Below are 22100 nucleotides of genomic sequence, written 5' to 3'. Positions count from 1 at the left end.
CCAGTTTATTCAGAGCCTTTTGCCTCTGGGCTGCAGTTAATCTGATCTGTAAGATTGGGATGCTCAGGACCTGCCTTGCAGAATTACGGTGAGCTAACAATAGAATAGAACAAAGTAAATGCTTCAAAAACTGCTGTTGCTGCTATGTTTAGTTTCTGGCAGTCTGGGGAGGGGTGTGTATGTGTACAGACCCCTCCCTTGAGCAGTAAATAGTCTTGCTGTGTGGTGGTTGCTTTGCAACTATTTGGATTGACTGCTGTCATTCCTGTCTATATTCACTCCTGGTTGAAGTCTTAGGGGCCCTTGTCCTTGTGGAGTGGGGTCCCTGGAGGGTGTGTGTGTGTGTGTGTGTGTGTGTGTGTGTGTGTGTGCGTGCGTGTGTGCGTGTGTGCGTGTGTGTGTGTGTGTGTGTGATTTACTCAAGGTTAAAGTTGCCAGGTCGCTCATTCATACCAGTTTTCCTGACTTTGATATTTGGGGTCCATCACTCCTTTGGGGGTTGGCCTGTAGGATATTGAACTGTACCCTTGGGTCTCTGCCCCCTAAATGTCAGTGGCAAACCCTTCTCCTTGCTCAGTTCTGACTATAGAGCTGCATGTGGGTGGCTCTCACCTGTCATCCTAGCTACTCCAGAGGCTGAGATCTGAGGATCACAGTTGGAAGTCCGCTTAGTCAAGAAAGCCCCCCTGAGACTTTAATATCCAATTAACCATAAAAAGCCAGAAGTGGATCTGAGGTTCAAGTGGTAGAAAATGCTAACTTTGAGCAAAAAAGCTCAGGGACAGCACCCAAGCCCTGAGTTCTAGCCCCAGGACCAAGACAGACAGACAGACAGACAGACACACACACACACACACACACACACACACACACACACACACACACACACACACACACATCCTGTTGAAAACTACTGCTTTATTCTATTCTAAACGTCTGAGCCCCTAAGTGGCACACAGTGGATGTTGGAGGCATGTGCTGAGCGCCTATTGTATGCCGCTTGCCGGAGATACTGATGTGGTGGAAGGCCTGGGCTGTCCTTTAAACATAGAGTATTTTGGAGCTAATTATCAGTACTGTATTTCCTGTAGCCATTTCAGTGTCTTAAAGTGGATGTGGTAGTGCATGCCTGTAATCTCAAATACTCTAGAGGTCGAGGCAAAAGGATTGGGAGTTTAAGGCCAGCCTGAGTAATGTGAGACTACCAAAAACAACAACACCACCCCACTAGACAAAATAACTCACAGCTAAGTGTTTGACTGTGCTCCCAAGTCCTAGAAGAGCCCATCCTGTCCTGGTTTCCAGGCTGTTCCTCCAGGTATCTGCAAACCTCAAGCCCCCCAGGACCCCCTTTTCTGGTTCTTTTCTCCCTAGGACTTTGTGCCTTGCTGGTGGCGTGAGCGCTATTCCCTCTCTTCTCTAGGGTCTTGCCTGGCCTCCTGGTTCCTCCAGCTTCCCCTGGGTGTGGCAGGGCTGTTGCAGCTTCCTGTCTGGCCAGGACAGCCCTCACCAAGCCCCAGGAAGGTGGCATTCTTAGAATCTCCTGCTGATAAAGACTAGAAGCTCTGAAATCCTTGTGACCAGGAAAGGCCAGGCCTTCATTAGGGTGTTTTTTTTTAAGAGGCTGGCCTCTCTTAGGGGGGTGGGGAACATCCCCTGGTCCCGGCCGCCCTTCTCTCTCATCCACCTCCTTTGTGAGGCACCTTTATTTCCCTTTCTCCCTCCAGCCGGCTTCTGAGCTTCAGCTGCTGTGGGCCAAGGCGGCCTCTTGTTCCCTGTGGCCTCTTGTTCCCTGTGGCGGTGAAAGCCCTGGGGCACCTGAGCCACCCTGGGGCCTGCAGCCCAGATAAATAATGCAGCCGGGACCCAGCCCCGGAGCCGCCTCCCAGCCAGCTGCCAGCCAGCCCGCCTGCGCGGGCCAGAGGCAGCTGGCCACTCCGCATTTCCTGTGTGGTGATCGGGCCAGGGTTGTGGCTGTTCTTAGGCTGGCTGCAGTCTGGGGGCCTGGGCCTGAGGGAGGGGTGCAGCCTGGGTGGTTGGGGGGGCTGTATGAAGGGCCCGAGCTTCTGCAAGGGCTTTGGTGCTGCTGCCTCTTGGTATAATTAGGAAACTGGCCGGGGGAGGGGAGAGGTGAGGGCTAAACATGCAATTCACTTGTAAATCAGCTCACTCCCTAGATTAGAGCAATGGAGGGGGGCCAGCTTTTACATAAGAATGTTCCGGAATTACCTACCTGAGTTAGTGAGAGTGACCCCAAGGCTAGTGAGAGGATAAGGACCTTCCAGGCTCCAGGAAGAGGTTCACTGAAGGGAAAGTAAAACACAATCCACCCCCTCCCCCATCTTCCCTCTCCCACCCCACCCCCTCTGGCCAGCAGACATGGTATTCATGCACATCCACTGAAAATGGCTTCAGGGGAGACAAATTAGAACCCACAGCCTGGGCACCCGAAGGCAGGTCTGCGGGAGACAGTCTGACAGCAGAGGTGACCGTGTCCTTGGCCCCTGCTGGGCAGTCAGGCCACCTAATGCGTCCTGTTAAGTGGTGACTCCTGTCCTCTCTGCCTCTTCCTCCTCTCCTCCTCCTCCTGGGAGAGGCCACCGAGGAGCCGGAAGCAAGAATGTCTGCCGAGAGCCAGCTTCTGGGCTCTTTTGGAAAAGAGAGGCCAGGCCCTGTGAGCAGCCAGGCGGCCTCTATGGCCGGTAAGTGATCTTTCCCGGGCCATCTGGCTCTTGCTCACCTTGTAGTCAGGTGCCCAAGTGCCTGGAATTCTCTGGGAAATGACCTCCCCCTCCCCCTTCCCCATACTTAGGTGTGACCTTTTGCCCTTCCCCTCCCCTCTGGTCCCGGCCAGCCGCTTCCTGGCTCCAGATGGGAGACGCCAGCTGTGGAGGACCACGTGGCCAGGGTAGCCTCACCCCGCAGCCTTTGGTGGATCCGAGGTGCACCCTAGGTTGAAGGTTGGGGACATTTGCTGGAGGGCGAGCTGTCTGCTCTGTGGTACTCCAGGCCTTTAGGTTCCTTCATTCTTTGCTGGAAGCACAACCTGGTCCCCAGTCCCCGCCCAGGGCTGGATTTCTACTTGCTCTGGGCCAGGAAGAAATTCCAGGTCTTTGTTTCTTTATGGTGTATTTACCCATGGGGAGGGCCCAGAATTCCTGGGGAGGGAGACCAGTTTGGGTACCTCCTCTGTGTCTTGGGGGGACCTTCCGGAAATGATTAGCACCCTGGAGCTGGCTGGCCAGCTGTGTGTGGTCCTGTTTGAGCCATGGCGGATGGCTGCTAGTGGGTGCCAGAGCCCTGCCTGCCTGCCCCTTTATCTCTGACCGCTGACCCTGCCCATGTGTCCTACCTGGGAACCAGGGATGCAAACAACATACAAGTTAAATGCTGCGATCATTCTGCTTTGTGCTTCATGCAGGGATGTGTTCCATAGCTCTCAACTGTGGTTGGATTAATTTAACCGGCTCTTGGGAGGAACTGAGCTGTGCTTTTGGAGAAGGATGGTGATGTAGAAGGGGAGGGATAGGAAGAAGAAAAGGAGGAAGAGTGATTGATTTTGGTTTAGAAATGTAGTTATTGAAGCCAGGCACTGGTAGCTCACATCTGTAATACCAGCCACATCTGTAATTCCAGCTACTCAGGAGGCTAGGATCTGAGGATTGAGGTTCAAAGCCAGCCCAGGTAGGAAAGGCTGTGAGACTCTTCCCGTCAATTAACCACCGAAGGTGGAGCTATGGCTCAAGTAGTAGAGTGCCAGCCTTGAGTGCAAAAACTAAGCAAGGGTTCAAGGCCCTAAGTTCAAGTCCCAGTACTGGCACAACCGCCCCCCTCCCCCCCAAAAAATACCAAGTAAAGTAGTTACTATTGAAGCCTCCAAGTGTGCAGGTGCACACTTGCCGTCATTGTAGGCTGAGACCGGAGGATTGCAAGTTCAAGGCCAGCCTGAGTTATAGAGGGAGATTCTGTCTCAAAACCAGCCAACCAAACAGAAAGTTTCTATTGATTGCAGTCTCTTTGCCAAATTGTAGACGAAGAGTTTTTCCTTGAATGAGCTCAATAATCCTTTGATAGGTCTGCAAGGTGCGTCAGCTGGGTCGTAGATGAGAACAAAGGCCCAGACAAGTTATAACTCCCTTAAGCTCACAGGGCTGAGAAGAGCAGCACTAGCCCTGACTGGCACAGGGTAGAGCCCACCAGGGCCTTTGCCCTGGAGCCTGGTCTGTCTGGCACTGTGCCTCTGACTACATTGTAAGGTGACCAACTTGTCCCAGTTTTGCCTGGGACCTAGCAGCCACACTTTGTCCCCTTCCCTGCTGAGGGCCCACCGCTGTGTGTGTTCAGGTCTCAGCAGAGCTGGCATGACAGTTCTAAGGAAATTCCACACCCACATAAACACTGGAGGAGGCCTGGCCTCTCCCTGCAGCCCCGGGCTGTTCCTGTCCCAGCCAGAGCTGTGACATCACCGGATGTGGGTCAGGCCTAGGTGGAGGAGGACTGGAGGGGAGGGGCCTCTTTGGAGCACAGGGCAGGAAGGTGGGGGCTGTCCTCAGTGTCAGGCTGGGGCTCACCTTTTCCTGTGCTTGCAGCTCTGTGGGACCTTCCCTCACCCCAGACCTCTATCTACAGTTGAAGGGACAAAGGCCAAACCAGAGGGAGCAGAGCTGAGTCCCCTCACTGTACTGGTTCAAATCTCAGCCCTGCCCCTGGGTGACTGTGTTATCTGGCCCTAGTGGCTGGGAGGGGCTAGACCATAGGTTAGAACAGATCCTTGCTTCATGCATGTAATAAAGGAAGGTCTTAGCTCATGAGACATTGGGAAATGTATGTTTGGGAAGCTTCTTATCGCATGCCCGTCCCTTCTTAGCCCAAGACCTCTCCTGTGTTATTAACACACACACATCAGTACTGGGGCTGAACTCCCTAGTGCTTTACCACTTGAACAGCACCTCCACTTCCAGCTTTTTTGGGTACTTAATTGGAGATAGGGGTCCCATGAGCTTTTCTGCCGAGGCTGGTTTTGAACCTTGATCCTCAGATCCCGGCTTCCTAAGTAGCTAGGATTTACAGGCCTGAGCCATAGATACTGTGTTCTGTGTTACCAAGATTTCCGTGAAATGTCATTGTGGGGACAACGCCGCTTCCTGCTCCATGCCCAGCTGCTTGCCTGAGTCACTTTTCTGTCCTCTCCAGGAATGTGGGTGAGGCAGCCCTGCTTCCTCCCTGTTCCCTCACCCACACTCCTGCCTTTAGAGCCAGATTTCTTTTGGGAGGGGGTGGGTGGGTGGCAGGAGGCAGAGGTTTGCTGCTACTGGGCCGGCCATTCCAATAGATTGCAGTGTTTGACCCCAGAGAAGGTGGCAGAAAATGCCTTGTAGACCCGACACCTGGAGAATCAAGCGCTCATTTCCCTGTGACTCAGTCTGTAGGAGCCTGTTTTTCACCACTCGAGTTTATAGATAGATGAGTTGCACTTAGCCGTACACCCTCGTCAGAATTAAATCATTAGGCAGAAAAAAATTTGACTCAGCTTTCTGGAAAAAGGTCCTTATGTGGGCTCTGGTTTCCATGACAACAGCCTGGTTTCTAACCATCCTTGTGGACTGGCGAGCTGCCTCCTCCCCTCCCCGCCCAGGCCCTGAAGTCACAGCTGAGCTAACCTGCTGTCTCATCCTGAAGGACACCAAATGCAGCCATCGCTTCCCGATTTTTCTTCCTGAGAGCCTCTGTGGATAGCTCCTGCTGTTGACAGATGTTTTTGTTGTTTGGAAGCTATTAAATTTCTAACCCTTGGATACAGCCACTGAACGCTCATTAACTCTGGGGGGAAACGGTGTGTTTGGAGCTATACACACAACAGAGGTTTTGTGTTGTGCTGAGACGAGGTTTGGATGCATGGAGAGAGGTGTGGGAACCTGTCCTTCTTGAAGGACCTGAGTGTCCCCTTTTGGTTTCCTGCCAGGTGTGGACACAGCTCCTGGACTAGCAATAAGTTCTCAGTAGATGAATTTCTAGTGGTTGTTTTTAATTTCCCCTCAGTAAAGGCCAAGAGTGGGACCGAGGAGTCTTTTTCATCTTTAGGACAAAGGCTTCCAGGCCCCTCTGCCTAGTCCCCACTGTGTTTGGAAGGGGGCGTTTGTGCTTTGTGTTGGCAAGGACTACAGGTAGGAACTTCTGGTCTGACCCTTATCTTCCTCTTTCCATTTTACAAATGAGGTGTGGAGGCCCAAGTGGGGAGACTTGCTTGAGGTCCTTAACTGTTTAATAGCTTCTTTCTTCAGCCCAATGGACCCCTTTGCTCCGCTTCTTCTCAGAGCCCTAACCTAGTGGTTGGGAAATGGAGGTGATAGTTCACCAGATCCATAGACCTTCAGTCACGGGGCTTGAACTCAGGGCCTGGCTGCTGTCCCTGAGCTACTCCTTTGAGCCCTGAACATGTAACTTAAGTACCTGTTATTGGGGTACAGCACATCAGATCCATGTACAATAAACTCCAAACCTTCCCCTGTGGTCCAGCCTCAACTTTATCCACCTGGGACCTCCCTTATTACAGACTTTGGCTCACACCTGCTGCTTTTTTTTTTTTTTTAAATGTGAAACTGAATCTTTCAAGTCCTTTTAAGCTCCTTATTTTGATTAAGTCACCCAGGCACACGGTAAATACTGTATACTCCCTGTGGACCGTCCTCTTGAGCGCCCCCCTCCCCAAGCGGAGTCCTGCAGTCTTCTTCTTCATCAAGGAGAATTCTAGATTTGTGTAAACACCGATGTTTAGATGGAATGTTTTGGGGAAGATGCGTGCTGGCTCAGGAGCAGTGCCGTGTTACTTTGATGGCATGGCTTAGAAAACCCATGAAAGGTGCTTTGTCTTTTTATTTTTTTTAATTTATTTTTAATTTATTTATGTATTTATTTATTTTTTGGGTCCGGTCGTGGGGCCTGAACTCCCGGCCTGGGCGCTGTCCCTCAGTTCTTCAGCTCAAGGCTAGCACTCTACCACTTGAGCCACAGCGCCACTTCCGGCATTTTTCTTTTTGCCTATGTGGTGCTGGGGAATTGAACCCAGGGCCTCAGGCATGCAAGGCAAGCGCTCTACCACTGAGCCACCTTCCCAGCCCCATGCTTTGTCTTTTTAAATGTCTTTAAAAACTTTAAACTGGTGCTAGATAACCCAAGGCCTTGTGCATCCTAGGCAGGTTCTGAGCTCTCTCCAGCAGTCTCAGTCTTCTTTATTTCCTTTCCTCCTTTGGCAGTACCTCTTGAGCCACACCCCCAGTGTTTAGTTTGTTTTTCAAATAGGCTCTTTACCTGGACTAGTCTTGGACCATGAGTCTCCTCCCTCCACCTCCTGAGTAGCCGTGATTACAGGTGTGCACTACCATGCCTAGTCTGTGCCAGCACACCTGGCTAGCCTTGTTCTGAATGGCTGCAGACTGTTCCAAGGTGCGGCTGTAATGTATTATTAGATCTGTAGTCCTATGGTTGGACATCTTGAGCTTGTTTTGTTACTGAGACTATTGAATACGTTTCTGGGAGGAAGCTATTGGGCCCTGTGGACACATGGGGTGTTTCCATGTAGGACTTACTTGTTCAAGAGAAGGTATACCTCTAAGGGCTCTAAGGGCTGAGCCTAACTCAGGTTACACCCCCCCCCCCCCCCCCATCAGTCATAGGACCTGAACTCAGGGCCTGGGAGCTGCCCCTGAGCTCTCGTGCTCAAGGCTCGTTTTCTAACACGTTGAGCCATTGGTCTACTTCCAGTTCTTGAGTGGTTAATTGGAGATAAAAACTCACAGACTTTCTTGCCCAGGCTGGCTTTGAACTAGGATCCTCAGTTCTCAGCTTCCTGAGATGGCGTGAGCCACTGGCACCTGGTTCCTGTGTGTGTGTGTGTCTGTTTGTGTGTATGTGTCTTGTGTGTGTGTGTAGGTCCTGGGGCTGGAACTCAGGGCCTGATGGGGCTGTCTCTGAGCCTCTTTATGCTCAAGGATAGCACTTTATCACTTGATCCACAGCACTACTCCCAGCTTTTTTCTGAGTAGTTTATTGGAGATATGGGTCTCACAGACTTTTCTGCCCTGGTTGGCTTCGAATTAGGATTACAGGTGTGAGCCACCAGCACCCGGCAGGCTGCATCTTTTTAGTGAGCTTCTTGACCTCACTAGCTGCTCTGTTCTTTCGGGCCAACCCGGTGGGCTCCTCAGGCCTTTGTTTCCATGTCAGTGGGATGGTCCCCAGATTGTGGAGTCTTTCTGCTTTGCATGCCTTCCCTCAGGCTGGGTCTCCTGAACCTTTGTTCAGGATTTTTCTGAAGCCTGCTGCCCCTGTGTGGACTAAGCTGCCCTTGTTTCCAGTTGAAGAGGATCATGGGAGGCTGATGCTGCGGCTCCATTGGGCCCTGTCACCTCCATCAGCAGACAGAGGAGAGACAGAGATGCGCACGTACACAGCTCCTCCTTTGGGATTGTCGCCTCCTCTGCTCTGCCCCCCTTTGTATGGCTCTGGCCGCCATTCGTCAGTCTGGCCATCCGGGCTGTGGGATGGATGGACTCCAGCCCCATTTGCAGGTGGATGTGGGTGGTGGGAGAATTTGTATTTGACATCATGGGACAGTGAACTCAAGGGCTGACTCAGGAGCGTGGTGGGGGCTTTCCAGGTGAGAATGAGCGAGTGTCTCCAGAGGAGGGTCTTAAGCAGGGTACCCGCGGAGGTGTGCCAGTTGGCCTTGTCAGGGGAGGGGTTGCTGCCATGGTCGGTGGCATGGTTGGCTTCTTCCATGCGGGTCCACCCCTTGCGGTCTCTTGGTTTTGCCATGTAGTGGGGGAGTTGGGCCGAGTTCTAGGGGCAAGAGTGTTCCTGGGGTTCATGGGACAACCCTTGGCCTGCTGGTCATGACCTTGAGCTCAGGGACAGCACCCAGGCCCCGGGTTCAAGCCCAGAACCCATAACAACAACAAACTAAATGAAAATAAAAAATGTGAATGTTAAGGCTGAAGAAAGACTGGCACCCGGCGGGGGGGTGGGGGGGGTTAATACTGAAAGAGGAGGGGGCCCCGAGAAGACTTGAGCTTCTACTGCTTTTAAAAATCAGGGGTGCTGTGTCTTTTCAGATCCTGGCTGTATGGAGAGAACGGCCCAGAAGCGCAAGTTCCCCAGCCCGCCACACTCCTCCAACGGCCACTCACCACAAGACCCCTCGGCTGCCACCAGCCCTATTAAAAAGAAAAAGAAACCCGGCTTACTCAACAGTAACAATAAGGAGCAGGTAACAGCCACTGGGCGTGGCATCAGCACCAGGGGACAGGCCAGCCAGCAGCCCACAGCTCCCCTAGCATTCTAGAACATTCATTTAGCAAGCTGAGCCCATCTGCCCACCATGGAAGGACAGCTCAGAATGGACACCTCCCCCTCTTCCACCCCACACCCCTCCGGAAATTGCCAGTGGGTTGTTGAGATCTGTTTTGGGGACAGAGCACAGTGACCCAGATGGGGTGAGGAGATGGTTCTGGAAAGGGGTCAAGCAGGGCTTTCCCTTAGGTTGGTTTTATTCCTACCGTGAGGACTGAGTTCCCTGCAGGCCAGGCCAGTAGCAGGGATGCCCAGCTCTCTGGAGAGGACCTTGCTTCCTGCCTGGCTCATATTTTTTTCTCATCTGTAAAAGGAAGGACTCTAGGCTGTGGGGGAAAAGCATTTCCTCAATTAGCCCCACTGCACCCTGAGCGCGTGTGTGCCTACGTGCGTGTGTGCACACATGCACACACACATGCACACACACACACCCCTCACACACCCCTCCTTGGTGGCCGCCACTGGCAGCTAGATGGGGAGATGCACATAATCTGGGATCTTGTCTACAGAGCCTTCTAGTTTGAAGGATGTCTCCAATGCAGGCTGGATGGTCATCTAAGTAGGGAAACCAGTCAGGTTAGTGAGTGCACCAGCTGGTGTCCCTGTCTCCTCTGCACTGGGAAGTCAGGCCCCCCAGAGTTGTCATGTTCTGGATCGTCCAGTGTTGAGTGTTGAATGGCTAGACCATGAGGTTGAATGAAACAGCTAATTAGTTGCTTTCACCAGGAGATACCTAGCATGGGTAAATGCCCTGACCGTGAGTGCAGAAATCTATTTCTTCTCTCAAATATGATGATGATGATGATGATGATGATGATGATGATGATGATACTGGGGCTTGAGCTCAGGGCCTTGAGCTCTTCCCTTGGCTTTTTTACTCAAGACTGGCCCTCTACCACTTGACCACTACCCTTACTTCTAGCTTTTCTGTTGGTTAGTTGAAGATAGGAAAGAATCTCATGGATTTTTTTTTTTAACCCAGGCTGGCTTTGAACCAGGACCCTCTGATCTCAGCCTGCTGAGTGGCTAGGTTTATAGGCAGGAGTCACCAGCATCTAGCTCCATTCCTCAACTTACATCATAGGACTTTGCTCTGTGGGTGTGGCCAACCTCTGAGCCTCTCAGCCACCACAGTGGGGTGCTCAGCTTGCAGGACTTTGTGACACACCACCAGCTCCATGACACATGGTAATAACACCTTTAAACTAAGCCAGGCACTTGGCCCAGTGCCGTAATCATGCCCTGTGCCATGACATGAGCGCTGTTTGCAGAAGCCTTCCAGACCCCTGCTGTCCCATGCTGCCCCCCACAAGCCATGGATGGCTCATGGACATGCAGGTAGCAGTGCTGACCGGCCACCTGTGTTGCCGATTTCCCTAATGTCCTGTGGCTGCCTGTGGCGAAGGTTGCCTGCCTGTTGGATGGCCCAAGCCTCATCAGTCACCATCTCATGGGTGGAGCCTGGAGAAGCTGTTGGGGCTTTGCAGTTGGAGAAAAAGATGTGATCATGTTGAGAATGTTAATGTGGAGGCAGAACTGGCTCTGCCCCACTGCTGGGGTTAACACAGGGTCATCTTAGTGTTTGTGGCAGCCCGTAACTGGCTCCCTTGGACAGGGAAATGAGGTTCAGAGAGGTTCAGTCACCTCCTCAGGGTCTCAGCTAGTGAGACACCATTTAAGCTGAGCTCTGCTTATTGGCTTAGAAGTTGGTGACAAGGTGTAGGGACACTAGCCATTTCTTAGCTGTCAGGACTAAAGATTCAAAAAGACACACAGATGTCACAGCAATGGGGAGCTGTGGGACCCAGCAGGGCTGGGGTGCAAGGACATACATACCCCTGTGATCTGCAGTGCTAAGGGAGAGGGGAGAGGGGCTCTGCCTGCCCACATGGCTCTTTCCCGCCATGCCATCTGCTCCATTCCTGGGAGCTCTCAGTTGCTTTGTATTGGAGTTCCAGTGAAATCACAGAATAGGGCTGTGTGCGAGCACTCCGGTGAGGCAGATGATAGCTTTGCTTCTCCCAGCCCCAACTCCAGGGCACGTATTTCATAGGCAAGGATGGAAGGAGCCATGGGCCCTTGGCCCCACAACTCTGTGTTCAGAGCAGTCATCTCTTCTCTGGAGCCTTTTGTTCTGTGTCCTTGATTGATTGCTCACCAGCCTTTGGGGATCTTGGATTTCTGCGTTCTTGGGAAAAGCTTAGACTGTTGGAGTTGCTGTGACAGAATACCATAGACTTGGCCCAGCAAAGACACACTTGTTTCTTGCAGTTCTTCCTGCTCATCTGTGATCTGTCAGGGTGTATGGGGCACTTTGGGCGGGGCAGGGAAGAGAGCTTGTAAACACTTTTTTTGCGGGGGGGGGGGGGTCTATTGTGGGGTTTGAACTCAGGGCTTAGGCACTGTTCTTCTCCCTGAGGTCTTTCACTCAAGGTTAGTGCTCTACTACTTTGAGCCATAGCAGCGCTTCCAGTTTTGTGGTGGTTAGTTGGAGAAAAGGGTCTCAGAGATTTTCCTAGGCTGTCTTTGAACAGTGATCCTCAGATCTCACCTTCCTGAGTAGCTAGGATTACAGGTGTGAGCCACTGCCACCTGGCCTTTGTTTTTTTGTTTTTTGTTTCTTTTTGTTTTTGTTTTTTGGAAACAGGGTTTTCCTATGTAGTCCAAGTTGGCCTTGAACTTTCAATTCTCCTGCCTTTGCTTCCGCAGTGCAGAGATTATAGGCATGTACCACCACACCTGGCTGAGGAGCCTGTTTTGCTTTTGTTTTTTGTTTTTGTTTTTTTTGGTCGGTTTTGGGGCTTGAACTCTGGGCCTGGACTCTGTCCCTCAGCTCTTCAGCTAGCACTCTACCACTTGAGCCACAGCGCCACTTCTGGTTTTCTGAGTTGTTTTTTTTTTTTTTTTTTTAAGAGATAAGTCTTATGGACTTTCTTGCCTAGAAGGGCTTTGAACTGCCACCCTCAGATCTCAGCCTCCTGAGTAGCTAGGATGATAGGCGTGAGCCACCAGCATCCAGCTAGGAGCCTGTTTTTATAGATAAAGTTTTATTGGCACCCAGCCACATTCATTTTAGGTGTGGGGTCTGATTTTACACTACAATACTTGCAGTAGAGACTGGCCTGCCAAGGCTCACCTGTTTGTTTTCTTTATGGAGCCCTGTTTGGTTTTAGCAGCCTCCGCCAGGATAGGCGCAGGTGTTTCAGGAATGAGTGAGCAGCTCTTGGCCATTTTCTTGTTAAGCAACCCTGTGGCTAGGGCTGGGGAATAGGCACGTTGGTTCTTTAACCTGTAATTATCTCCTCACAGCGTATGTCGCAGCCTGTCTGCTTTGCTGTCAGGCTGGTTACACGCCTTACGTATGAGGTGGAGTAGGGATTGTAATTCATTTTACCTGGAATGATTTACTCTTCTTTATGGATCTCTCCATGTGTAGCTGGGCACTGGTGGCTCACGCCTGTAATCCTAGCTACTCAGGAGGCTGAGATCTGAGGCTAGCCTGAGCAGGAAAGTCCATGAAACTCTTATCTTCAATAAGCTACTAGAAAAAGCTGGAAATGGTGTTGTGGTTCAAGTGGTAGAGCGATAGCCTAGAGTACAAAGAGGCTCAGGGACTGTGCCCAGGCCCCAAATTGAAGCCCCAAAACCAGCAAAAAAAAAGTCCATATTTGTTATCAGATTATGGAGTTGGAAATACTTAGAAGAAGCAGATAGGAGAATAATATCTGGTCTGATCAACAAGGAGAGTAACGAGGCAGATCTGCTCTGTGCGTGCGTGCTGGTACTGGGGCTTGAACTCAGGGCCTGTGCACTGTCCCTTAGCAGTTTCACTCAAGGGTGGTGTTCTACCATTTGTGCCACAGCTCGACTTCTGGCTTTTGGGGGGTTCCTGCCGAGGCTAGAAAGATCCTCCAGATCTCAGCCTTCCAAGTAGCAGGTGAAAGTCATGAGTAGCAGTGGCAGCTAGGCCTCTTGAAGAGGGTGGGGTAGTCCAGTTGTCCTTGTGGCTCCTGGGGACACCCACTCCCAAATGGGCCGGGGAGGAGCCTAGAGGAGACTTAATTTTGAGGGATCAGTTCTCTGGATGGTGTTCAATCCTCAGCACTCAGACTACAAAAACAATTAAAAAAAAATATCCCAGTTGTAGTCAGCCACCCAGCCACCTGGGTGGCAGATTAGGGGAGTAGTAGCTGTTAGATTCCCTCACATTTTGTCATTCTATTATTTATTTGTTTGAGTTGTTGCTGTTCGATTTCCCCCACATATTATTATTTCATTTCTATTTGTTATTTTATGTATTTATTAATGAAGCAAATAGGGTCTCCCAGGCTGGCCTTCAACTCCCAATCCTCCTGCCTCAGCATCCCCAGGGCTAGGATTACAGCCATATATTACCATCCCAGGACTTATTGAGGTCTTCATGGCTTCCCTGTACTATTACTAACATTAGAAGGTAGTCAGGTTGCCAGTCAGATTTACCACTCTATTACAATGCTTGTGGTAAAATCCTAAGATGCCCCACTTCAATTAGCGGTACTTCTACTTCCTTCATCCGTAAAGTTTTTCCTTCTCTTCCCCCCCTGTGGAAAGCAGCTAGCTCTGCAGACTTTCTGGATGGCAGTTTTCAGCCCAGGATAGTTTTGCGCTCCGGGGAATGGAGCACATGGCACTGTCACCATGGGTGACAGTGGTTTGTGTGCATGATGGTCTCACTAGGTCTCACGGGTGCTGTTGCCCATAGGAACTGCCCAGCAGTCACTGGTGTTAAGCTTGAGAGTCCTGACCAGGTGCCATTCTGTCCCCTCCTGCAGTCCTCCTACTTTTCAGAGCTCCAGCTTTCTCAAGATGGCGTCTTGCTGTCTGGCCCTGGCTGGCCTCCATCCTACAGCTTCCTGCTTCAGCCTCTTGAGTGTTGAGATGATAGCCAGGATTGTTTTTCTCCATCGTGTTCCTCTGAATTACAGAGCATGCTGTCCGAAGGGGTCATTCTTGGGTGGTGTCTACAGAGGAGAGAGGTGGCTGGGAGACCAAGTTCAAGTCCTGGCTCTAGGCTCAGATGTCAGATTAGTTGTTTGTGGCTGAATTTCCCCACCTGTTATAAAAAACTAATAGTTGGGGCTGGGAAGGAGGCTCAGTGGTAGAGCGCTTGCCTTGCATGCCTGAGGCCCTGGGTTCAATTCCTCAGCACCACATAAGCAAAAAGAAAAAAAGCCAGAAGTGGTGCTATGGCTCAAGTGGTAGAGCGCTAGCCTTGAGCTGAAGACCTGAGGGACAGCACCCAGGCCTAGAGTTCAGGTCCCACAACCAGACCAAAAAAACAAAAACAACAACAAAAAAAACTAATAATATCTACCCCACTCCATACCTGTCAGGTTTACCAGGAGAAAGTGAAGTGCGGATGCTGGGTGCTAGTGGCTTACGCCTGTAATCCCTGCTACTTAGGAGGCTTTGATCTGAGGCTCACAGTTCAATGTCAGTCAGGGCAGGAAAGTCCATGAGACTCTTAACCTCCTATGAACCACCAGAAAACCAGAAGTGTCGCTATGGCTCAATGTAGTAGAGCACTAACCTTGAATGAAAGAGCTCAGGGACAGCGCCCTCGAGTTCAAGCCTCATGACCAACAACAAAAACAGAAAGGGGCAGCCTGGGCCAAGACATGGCAGGCAGGGCACCCTGGGAAGAAAGGTCAGTGTGGTGATGTCATCCCTTAGAAAGCAGGTAGAGTTCAAAGGTGAATGACACAAGAACGTGAGTCTGGGCTCACATAGCTAATTGCTTGTGTGACAGGAGAGCAGAGGTTTAGAGAGATTGGTACATGAGCTTCTGTGAGGCTGCCAGACATTTTGGGAACATTAAAGCCTCACAAATAAAAGCTGAGAACAAGACACAGGCTGCCTGCAGTGTCTGCTTTTAGAGCCCGGAGCTCCAGGCTTCTAAAGTGAGGAAAAAGAGGTGGTAGCTCATTCCTGTAGCCCCAGCTACTTGGAAGGCAGAGGTCAGCCTGAGCATCAATTAGGGAGGCCCCATTTTAACAAGTAATTTGAGTATGATGGCTTGTGTGTAGAATCCCAGATTTGCTTAAGGTGTAGTTAAACCGTGGGCTCTGTCCTTTGCCCCCCAAAAAGAGAATCTATCTGAAAAAGTAATCAAAACAAAAAAATTGGGATGGGGATGTGGCTCAAGTGGTAGAGCATCTGCTTAGCAAGCTGTTAGGCCCTGAATTCAAATCTCCAGTATCAACAAAAAAAGAAAGTCAAAGGTCAAGTACGTACCTAGAATGTGTGAGGCCCTGGGTTTATCTCATGGCCACAAAGAAGACAACAAAAAGCAAGAAGAAAAGCACAAGTATTAGGTATGAACAGACAGGACTGATGTTTCCGAGAAACAATGTGATTTTCAGTCAGTAAACAAAAAACTATTTGAATTGTTTAAATATGAAGCCGGTCTCAACACTGTATCAAGGTGCCCGTGTTCAAACCATCATCCTCTAGAACATCTAGGCAAAGATCCCCTCTTGTAAACACCAAATACTACCCGCAGAGGCCTTCAGAGAGGAAGCGAAGCTTTTCATCCCGGGACCACAAAAGAAACTTGTACAGTGGTGTGCATTAAAAGGTAGATAACAGGAGCCGAGCCAGGTGGGTGGCTCACGGCTATAATCCCAGCTGCTCAGGCAGCTGAGGAGCAAGCAAGACCCAGAGCCAGCCGAGGAAGGAAAGTCCTCAATTCTATCTCCAATGAACCAACCAAAACCTAGGCTAAAGGTAGAAAAAGCATCCCCCCCAAACAGACAAGGGTCAGTAATAGGGATGTGGCTAAACCATCCTAGTTTTTGTTAAGGATTGGAGGTTGTAGCTTTCTGAAGGTCACACAGCAGGTCACACAGCTGGTCACCAGGTTGACATGGGAGCCACACCTCCACTTCTGGCCTTTTATATTCTTTTTTCTTTTTGGTAGTTTACTAGAGATAAAAGTCTCAAGGTTGGGGCTGGGAAGGTGGCTCAGTGGTAGAGTCCTTGCCTTGCATGCATGAGGCCCTGGGTTCAATTCCTCAGCACCACATAAGCCAAAAAAAAAAAAAAAAAAGCCAGAAGTGGTGCTGTGGTTCAAGTGGTAGAGCGCTAGCCTTGAGCTAAAGAGCTGAAGAGCTGAGGGACAGCGCCCAGGCCCAGAGTTCAGACCCCACGACCAGCAAAACAAACAAACAACACCCCACCCCCACCCCCCCCACCCCCCCCACAAAAGTCTCACAGATTTTCCTGGGCTGTCTCCTCCTAAGTAGCTTGGATTATAGGCATGAGCTACTGGTACCTGGCTCACATTGGTATTTGATGGACTTTTTGTTGTTGTTGTTGGTTGTGGAGCTTGAACTCTGGGCTTGGGCACTGTCCCTGCGCTCTTCAGCTCAAGGCGAGCACTCTACCTCTTGAGCGACAGCGTCACTTCTGGTTTTCTAGTGGTTTATGGGAGATAAGAGTTTCACGGACTTTACTGCCCTGGCTGCCTTTGAACTGTGATCCTCAGATCTCAAGCCTCCTGAGTAGCTAGGATTACAGGCGTGAGCCACTGGCGCTCAGCTTGATGGACATCTTTTTTTGGGGGCGGGGGGGGGAGGGGTCCGGTCGTGGGGCCTGAACTCTGGGCCTGGGCGCTGTCCCTCAGCTTTTCAGCTCAAGGCTAGCGCTCTACCACTTGAGCCACAGAGCCACTTCCAGCTTTTTTCTTTTTTCTTATGTGGTGCTGAGGAATGGAACCCAGGGCCTCAGGCATGCAAGGCAAGCGCTCTACCACTGAGCCACCTTCCCAGCCCCTGATGGACATTTTTGTACTAAGTTTTTTCACTGTGATTTCTGTGTTTGGAGTGTGGCTTTTATTGTATATTGTACAGGGTTTTAGAGGAACAGTTCTCATCTGACATGTTGGGATAGGAAGAGTTCTGGTTCCCATGGATGGGTGCAGATAAGAACTGTGTCTCTTGTTTGGAGGGGACCTGTCCTCTCACCAATCCAGCCTTAGGAATCTGTACTTTCTGCGCCACAGGTGGACTTCAAAAACAAAACACACAGTCATGGTTTGTTGACCCAAATCCGCCTTCTCCAGTTGCCTGTAACTTAGAGAATCTGGGTAAATTGCCGTACACGTTAACTGTGGAAGACTGAACATGTATATACTGGGCTCTTGATCCTATTAGTAAGATGGATAACCATAGTTATCCATGGAGTTGGATTCACACCCTTGTTCACCCACTGAATGTCAACATAGCACCCCAAGGTTAGCCGTTGCCAGCTTCATTTTACAGATGAGAAAACTGGGGGTTGTGAAGAACCACAGCCAGGGTCCTCCAGCTAGCTGGTTATTAATGGTAGAGATAAAAAGCCAGGTATTCTTAGGGCTGCCCAGTAACTTGATGCTGGCCTTTAAGGCCTGGCCTTTCCAAATAACAGGTTGGGAGGACACCCCTCCCCTTCCCCAATCTAACCGGTCCCTCATGCTACCTGGAACAGAGTGACCCGAGCTAGTGTGGCTGGTGGGGAGTGGGGGGGATGAGGCACTGTGATTTACTTGTTCAAATTCCTGCTGATGATGCACATTTGTTTTGAAACCCCGCCTGTCTTTCTTGCCTACATTTCAGTCAGAACTAAGACATGGTCCGTTTTACTATATGAAGCAGCCACTCACCACAGACCCTGTTGATGTTGTACCGCAGGATGGACGGAATGATTTCTACTGCTGGGTCTGTCACCGGGAAGGCCAAGTCCTTTGCTGTGAGCTCTGTCCCCGGGTTTATCACGCTAAGTGTCTGAGACTGACATCGGAACCAGAGGGGGACTGGTTTTGTCCTGAATGTGAGGTTAGTTCCCTGACGAATGAATTCACCTTACCTGCCTCGTTTCCTCTTCCTTTCTCTTTCTTCCTTTCAGTTTGACATTTGCACATAATCCCAAAAGGGGGGAAAAAAAAGAGAAATTTCTGGCCTTCTTGTCTGCTCTGTCCGAGCCGCCCCTCCCCTCCCTGCGGACCAGCGTCTGCCCTGGCTGCCGCCCAGCCGCTCTTGGGAAGATGATTTGCCTTGTTGTCATGGCTTCCGCTGCTTCACGAATCCCCGGATGGCTTTGAAATCTGCAGCTGCCTCTGCTCCTTCTGTAGCAAATGCCTGGGAAGTGAACTTCTAAACCTTGTTCCTGCGTGTTTTGGGAGAGATCTGGTGTTCTGTCCCCCTTTCTTGGATGTTTTTCCTGCTGCCTCATTGAATCGCCGGTAGGAGTCAATCCAGGAAGACCAGTTTTGGGGTGATGCCTGCGCGGCAGCCATCTGATGCATCTGTTCACCCAGCACACATTCCTTGGAACACAAACAGAACTGCATGGATGACGACCCTCCCAACAGAAGACAAGTGCCTGAATAAAGTAAATGAGAGGGGAGAAAAAACAAATCAAACGAGACATTTCAGCAGACACCGAGTCTCCTTGACAGGCCCAGGCCTGGAAGCCACATTGCCATGGGAAGACAGTGGAAGAAGAGCTGAGTGGGCAGAGAGCCTCGCAGCCACCTGGGAACACCTTGCCCGCATCCTGGCCTGCCTTGATGGTACCCCCACCCCCTCCCCCCCCCGGTGTCTTCCTGCCACAAAGCCCTGAGCCACTGCTCGAGATTTACCCTGTGTTTACGTGGCTTCCGCTTTGGCAGTGGGTTTTTTTGAATGCTGGAATGTTCGTTTACCAAGTTAATCGTGTAGAGTGTCTCTTGCCTTCCATAGTACCTCTCAGATGAGGAAGCTTTCTGTGTATGAAATGGAAAATCGCCCAGGTACCTTTAGTGTAATAAAAATCCCCAATCGAGTCCCAGGATTAAGTCTCTGGTGCCACATCTGTGCAAAGGAAGGAGAAGGATAAGAGAGAGAGGAGAGCAAATTAGACCTCTAGGCCTTGTCACTAGAGGACAGTAGAGGCTCCCTGACTTGTGACTTCTCACCAGACCCGCTGTCTGTACCTTCTGAGACTAATGTCCTCCATGACCTTACTCTCCACACGTGAGTGCCTGGGAGCCTTCACCAATTTGCCTTTGTGTTGACCAGCTCTTCACTGACAGTGCCAGGTAGACGCTCTGCGGGGTAGATTGTCCTCTGTGGATGATGCTAGTTTCTTGTGAAAGGTGGCCAACACTCTACAACTTGTAATCCTCCCATGTGGCAGGAGTCCCTAGGGAGGACCAGCCTCCCCATCCCCACGGCCTTGATCGCCATGGAGGACTCAGCTCTGTGGTGTGTGTAGACAGATTCCTAGGATTACAGGTGTGAGCCACCAGCACCAGGTTCCTTGCTTACCCATCGCTCCCACTGACTTGTCGTTGGGTTTACTGGTGAGCGTCTGTGGGGACGGCAGACCCTGTCAGGCAGGGGGAAGGTGTCAGATCGGGAAGGAGGGAGGGAATGACAGGTGAGCAGTAGCTGGAAACATGCTGGGTTCAAGGAATACTTCATCTATACTTCAGAGGCCCCTGTTTCTTCCAGGTATTATTTGGCAAAGCCAGCAGCTGGAAGGCTGGGAGGCTTCAGGCCCCTGCCATCAGGCAATTAGATCGCGTGCCTTGTACTGTTCTCAGCCAATCAGTGTCTTGTCTGCCAGACACAGGAGACGGAAGGGTGGTGAACTTCCACCTCTCAGTGCCCAGTGCTCTAAGAGCTTTTCCTGATGATAATGAAGTCTCCTGGTTTCATTGTCACTGCCACCCAAATCCTTAACATGTGGTTCCAGACTTACACAGAAGAGCCCCTTATCTGGGTTGCTGAGACTCTTATCTGGGTTGCTTAAGATGGGAACTTCTTTTACAAAATGACAAGTTATTGCCTGTGGATGTAGACAGTGAGGCTGTGCCCCTTTGAGAGATTTCCAGAGCAGCCTGAATAGGTTCCCATTAGTAGGGACAGAACAAAGTCCTATTTAACTATTGGCACAGCTCTGTCCTCTGAAGCTCAGTCTGTTTGTGACTGCCCTGTTAATTTTAGATGCCCTGCCAGGCTCCTGAACGCAGGACCCCTGGAAGATGCAGACAGTGAGCAGGGAGGTCACCTTGGTGAACCTGTGGGCCTTCCTTTTACTTCCCAGTCTTGAGATCCAAGGGTTACAGCACTGGTGATTGTCCAGATGGCATCTGCCCACACCTTTCTCAGATCAGCTCCTGTCTCCATGAGCTAGGAAAACACCTGGCTCGACATGGAGATGCTATCCTGTTTTACTAACCAATGGTATAACATACAAATGCTGTTCATTTTACTGACCAATCCAGTACAACATGCAAATGATGTCTTCTTTATTGGCCAATCCAGTACAAGATGCAAATACTGTTTGTACAAGTTGGTCCCAGAGATGGATACCTCCTTGCCCAGCTAAACAGCTCTTCATGTTTAGATGGGAATTTTTTTTTAAGGGGGAGAAAAAGTAGAAGGAGAATTAATGCATGGCTAGTCCTGTCTGTTTTTCTAACTGCATCTGTGTATTATGATTTTTGACTTGTAGAAGATTACAGTAGCAGAGTGCATCGAGACCCAAAGCAAAGCCATGACAATGCTCACCATTGAACAACTGTCCTACCTGCTCAAGTTTGCCATTCAGAAAATGAAGCAGCCCGGGGTAAGGAGAAAGCTCCTGCTGGTGCAAGCGTAAAGCAGACGCTACCCTTCCTTCTGTTCTTTTAGCATCTCACATGGTCTGTGGAAGCCTGGCTTCTCGGGCAAACTCCGCACACTCTTTGGACCTGCCTGGATATTCACACTCATTCAGAAACGTAAATGCCATGGTATTCTGTTGATTGATTCTCAGCAGTGAGTACGTTGTGTGCCTTTGGAGGTGGGGACTTCAATTTCTGGTGGACTAGGAAATGAGACTTCATTTCCTGTTGGCCGGGGAAGAATTTTCTGCTCTTTTCCTGGCATTTGTGAAACTCTCCTCCCATGAGAAACAAGTGTCACCCAGTCTATTTATAAGCCAAGGCCCCATGATGCAACCTTCTAGTAAACTGCCACGGGGACATTTCCACGAAGGGTAGGCTCTGGATGGCCCATTCTTTCAGTCTGGAGATGGGATGTGGAGGGTAGTTTCGGTACCTTTTGGGAAGTCTGATGGCTGGGCAACACCTTTCAGCCGTCAAGGTGCACAATGTAGTGTGCTGGCTGGAGCATCTATCCATCCCTCACTGATCTGGCTAATGCTGGGGCTTGAACATAGGCCTTTGTGTTCTCCCTTGGTCAGTTTCTCAAAGCTGACACTTTCTACCACGTAAGCCACACTTCCATTTCCAGCTTTTTGCTAGTTAGTTGGAGATAAGAGTCTCTCACAGACTTGCCTGCCCAAGCTGGCAATAAACTTTGATCCTCAGATCTCAGCCTCTTGAGTAGCTGTAGGATTACACAGGTGAGCTACTGGCACCTAGCCTGAAGTATGCTTTTAGTATACAGCAGATTGACTTTCATTCTGGATAAAAGAAGGCTTATGTACAGATGCTAGCCTGCTAGAAGCCTTGCTTGTGTAGAAGCTTAGTATTTCATTAAATCCTCTAGATCACTTGAACTGATAAGTAGGTACCACAAATCTACAACGAACCAGGCTGGTTCCTTGAGTAGATTCAAGTAGGGCCTAAGCAAATGGATCAGGATAAAAATCTTATCTGTTGGCATTGGTGACTGTGTGCTGTGGTATCGCTCGTTATAGCTGGATTTCATCCTCAGTTTTGCTCCTGGGCGTGTGCAGGGGTG

General features: G+C 50.4%; 1 protein-coding gene across 11 annotated transcripts in view; it reads left to right on the top strand.

The window, feature by feature from the left end:
* Nucleotides 1–22100, top strand: part of Zmynd8 (zinc finger MYND-type containing 8) — an 89608-nt gene that overhangs the window by 25063 nt on the left and 42445 nt on the right. For 10 of the 11 annotated variants that reach the window (XM_042694508.1, XM_042694502.1, XM_042694501.1 and 7 more), the window contains 3 exons: nucleotides 9111–9265; nucleotides 17982–18200; nucleotides 20866–20979. In XM_042694508.1, coding sequence (XP_042550442.1) covers nucleotides 9111–9265; nucleotides 17982–18200; nucleotides 20866–20979 — 488 coding nt within the window. The remainder of the gene's footprint in view (nucleotides 1–9110; nucleotides 9266–17981; nucleotides 18201–20865; nucleotides 20980–22100) is intronic. The other variant, XM_042694510.1, reaches the window with a different exon arrangement.

This window comes from Dipodomys spectabilis, unplaced genomic scaffold (genome assembly GCF_019054845.1).
Source record: "Dipodomys spectabilis isolate Male_0828 unplaced genomic scaffold, ASM1905484v1 ptg000175l, whole genome shotgun sequence".
NCBI lineage: Eukaryota > Metazoa > Chordata > Mammalia > Rodentia > Heteromyidae > Dipodomys > Dipodomys spectabilis.
This window is presented reverse-complemented; position numbering and strand designations above follow the sequence as displayed.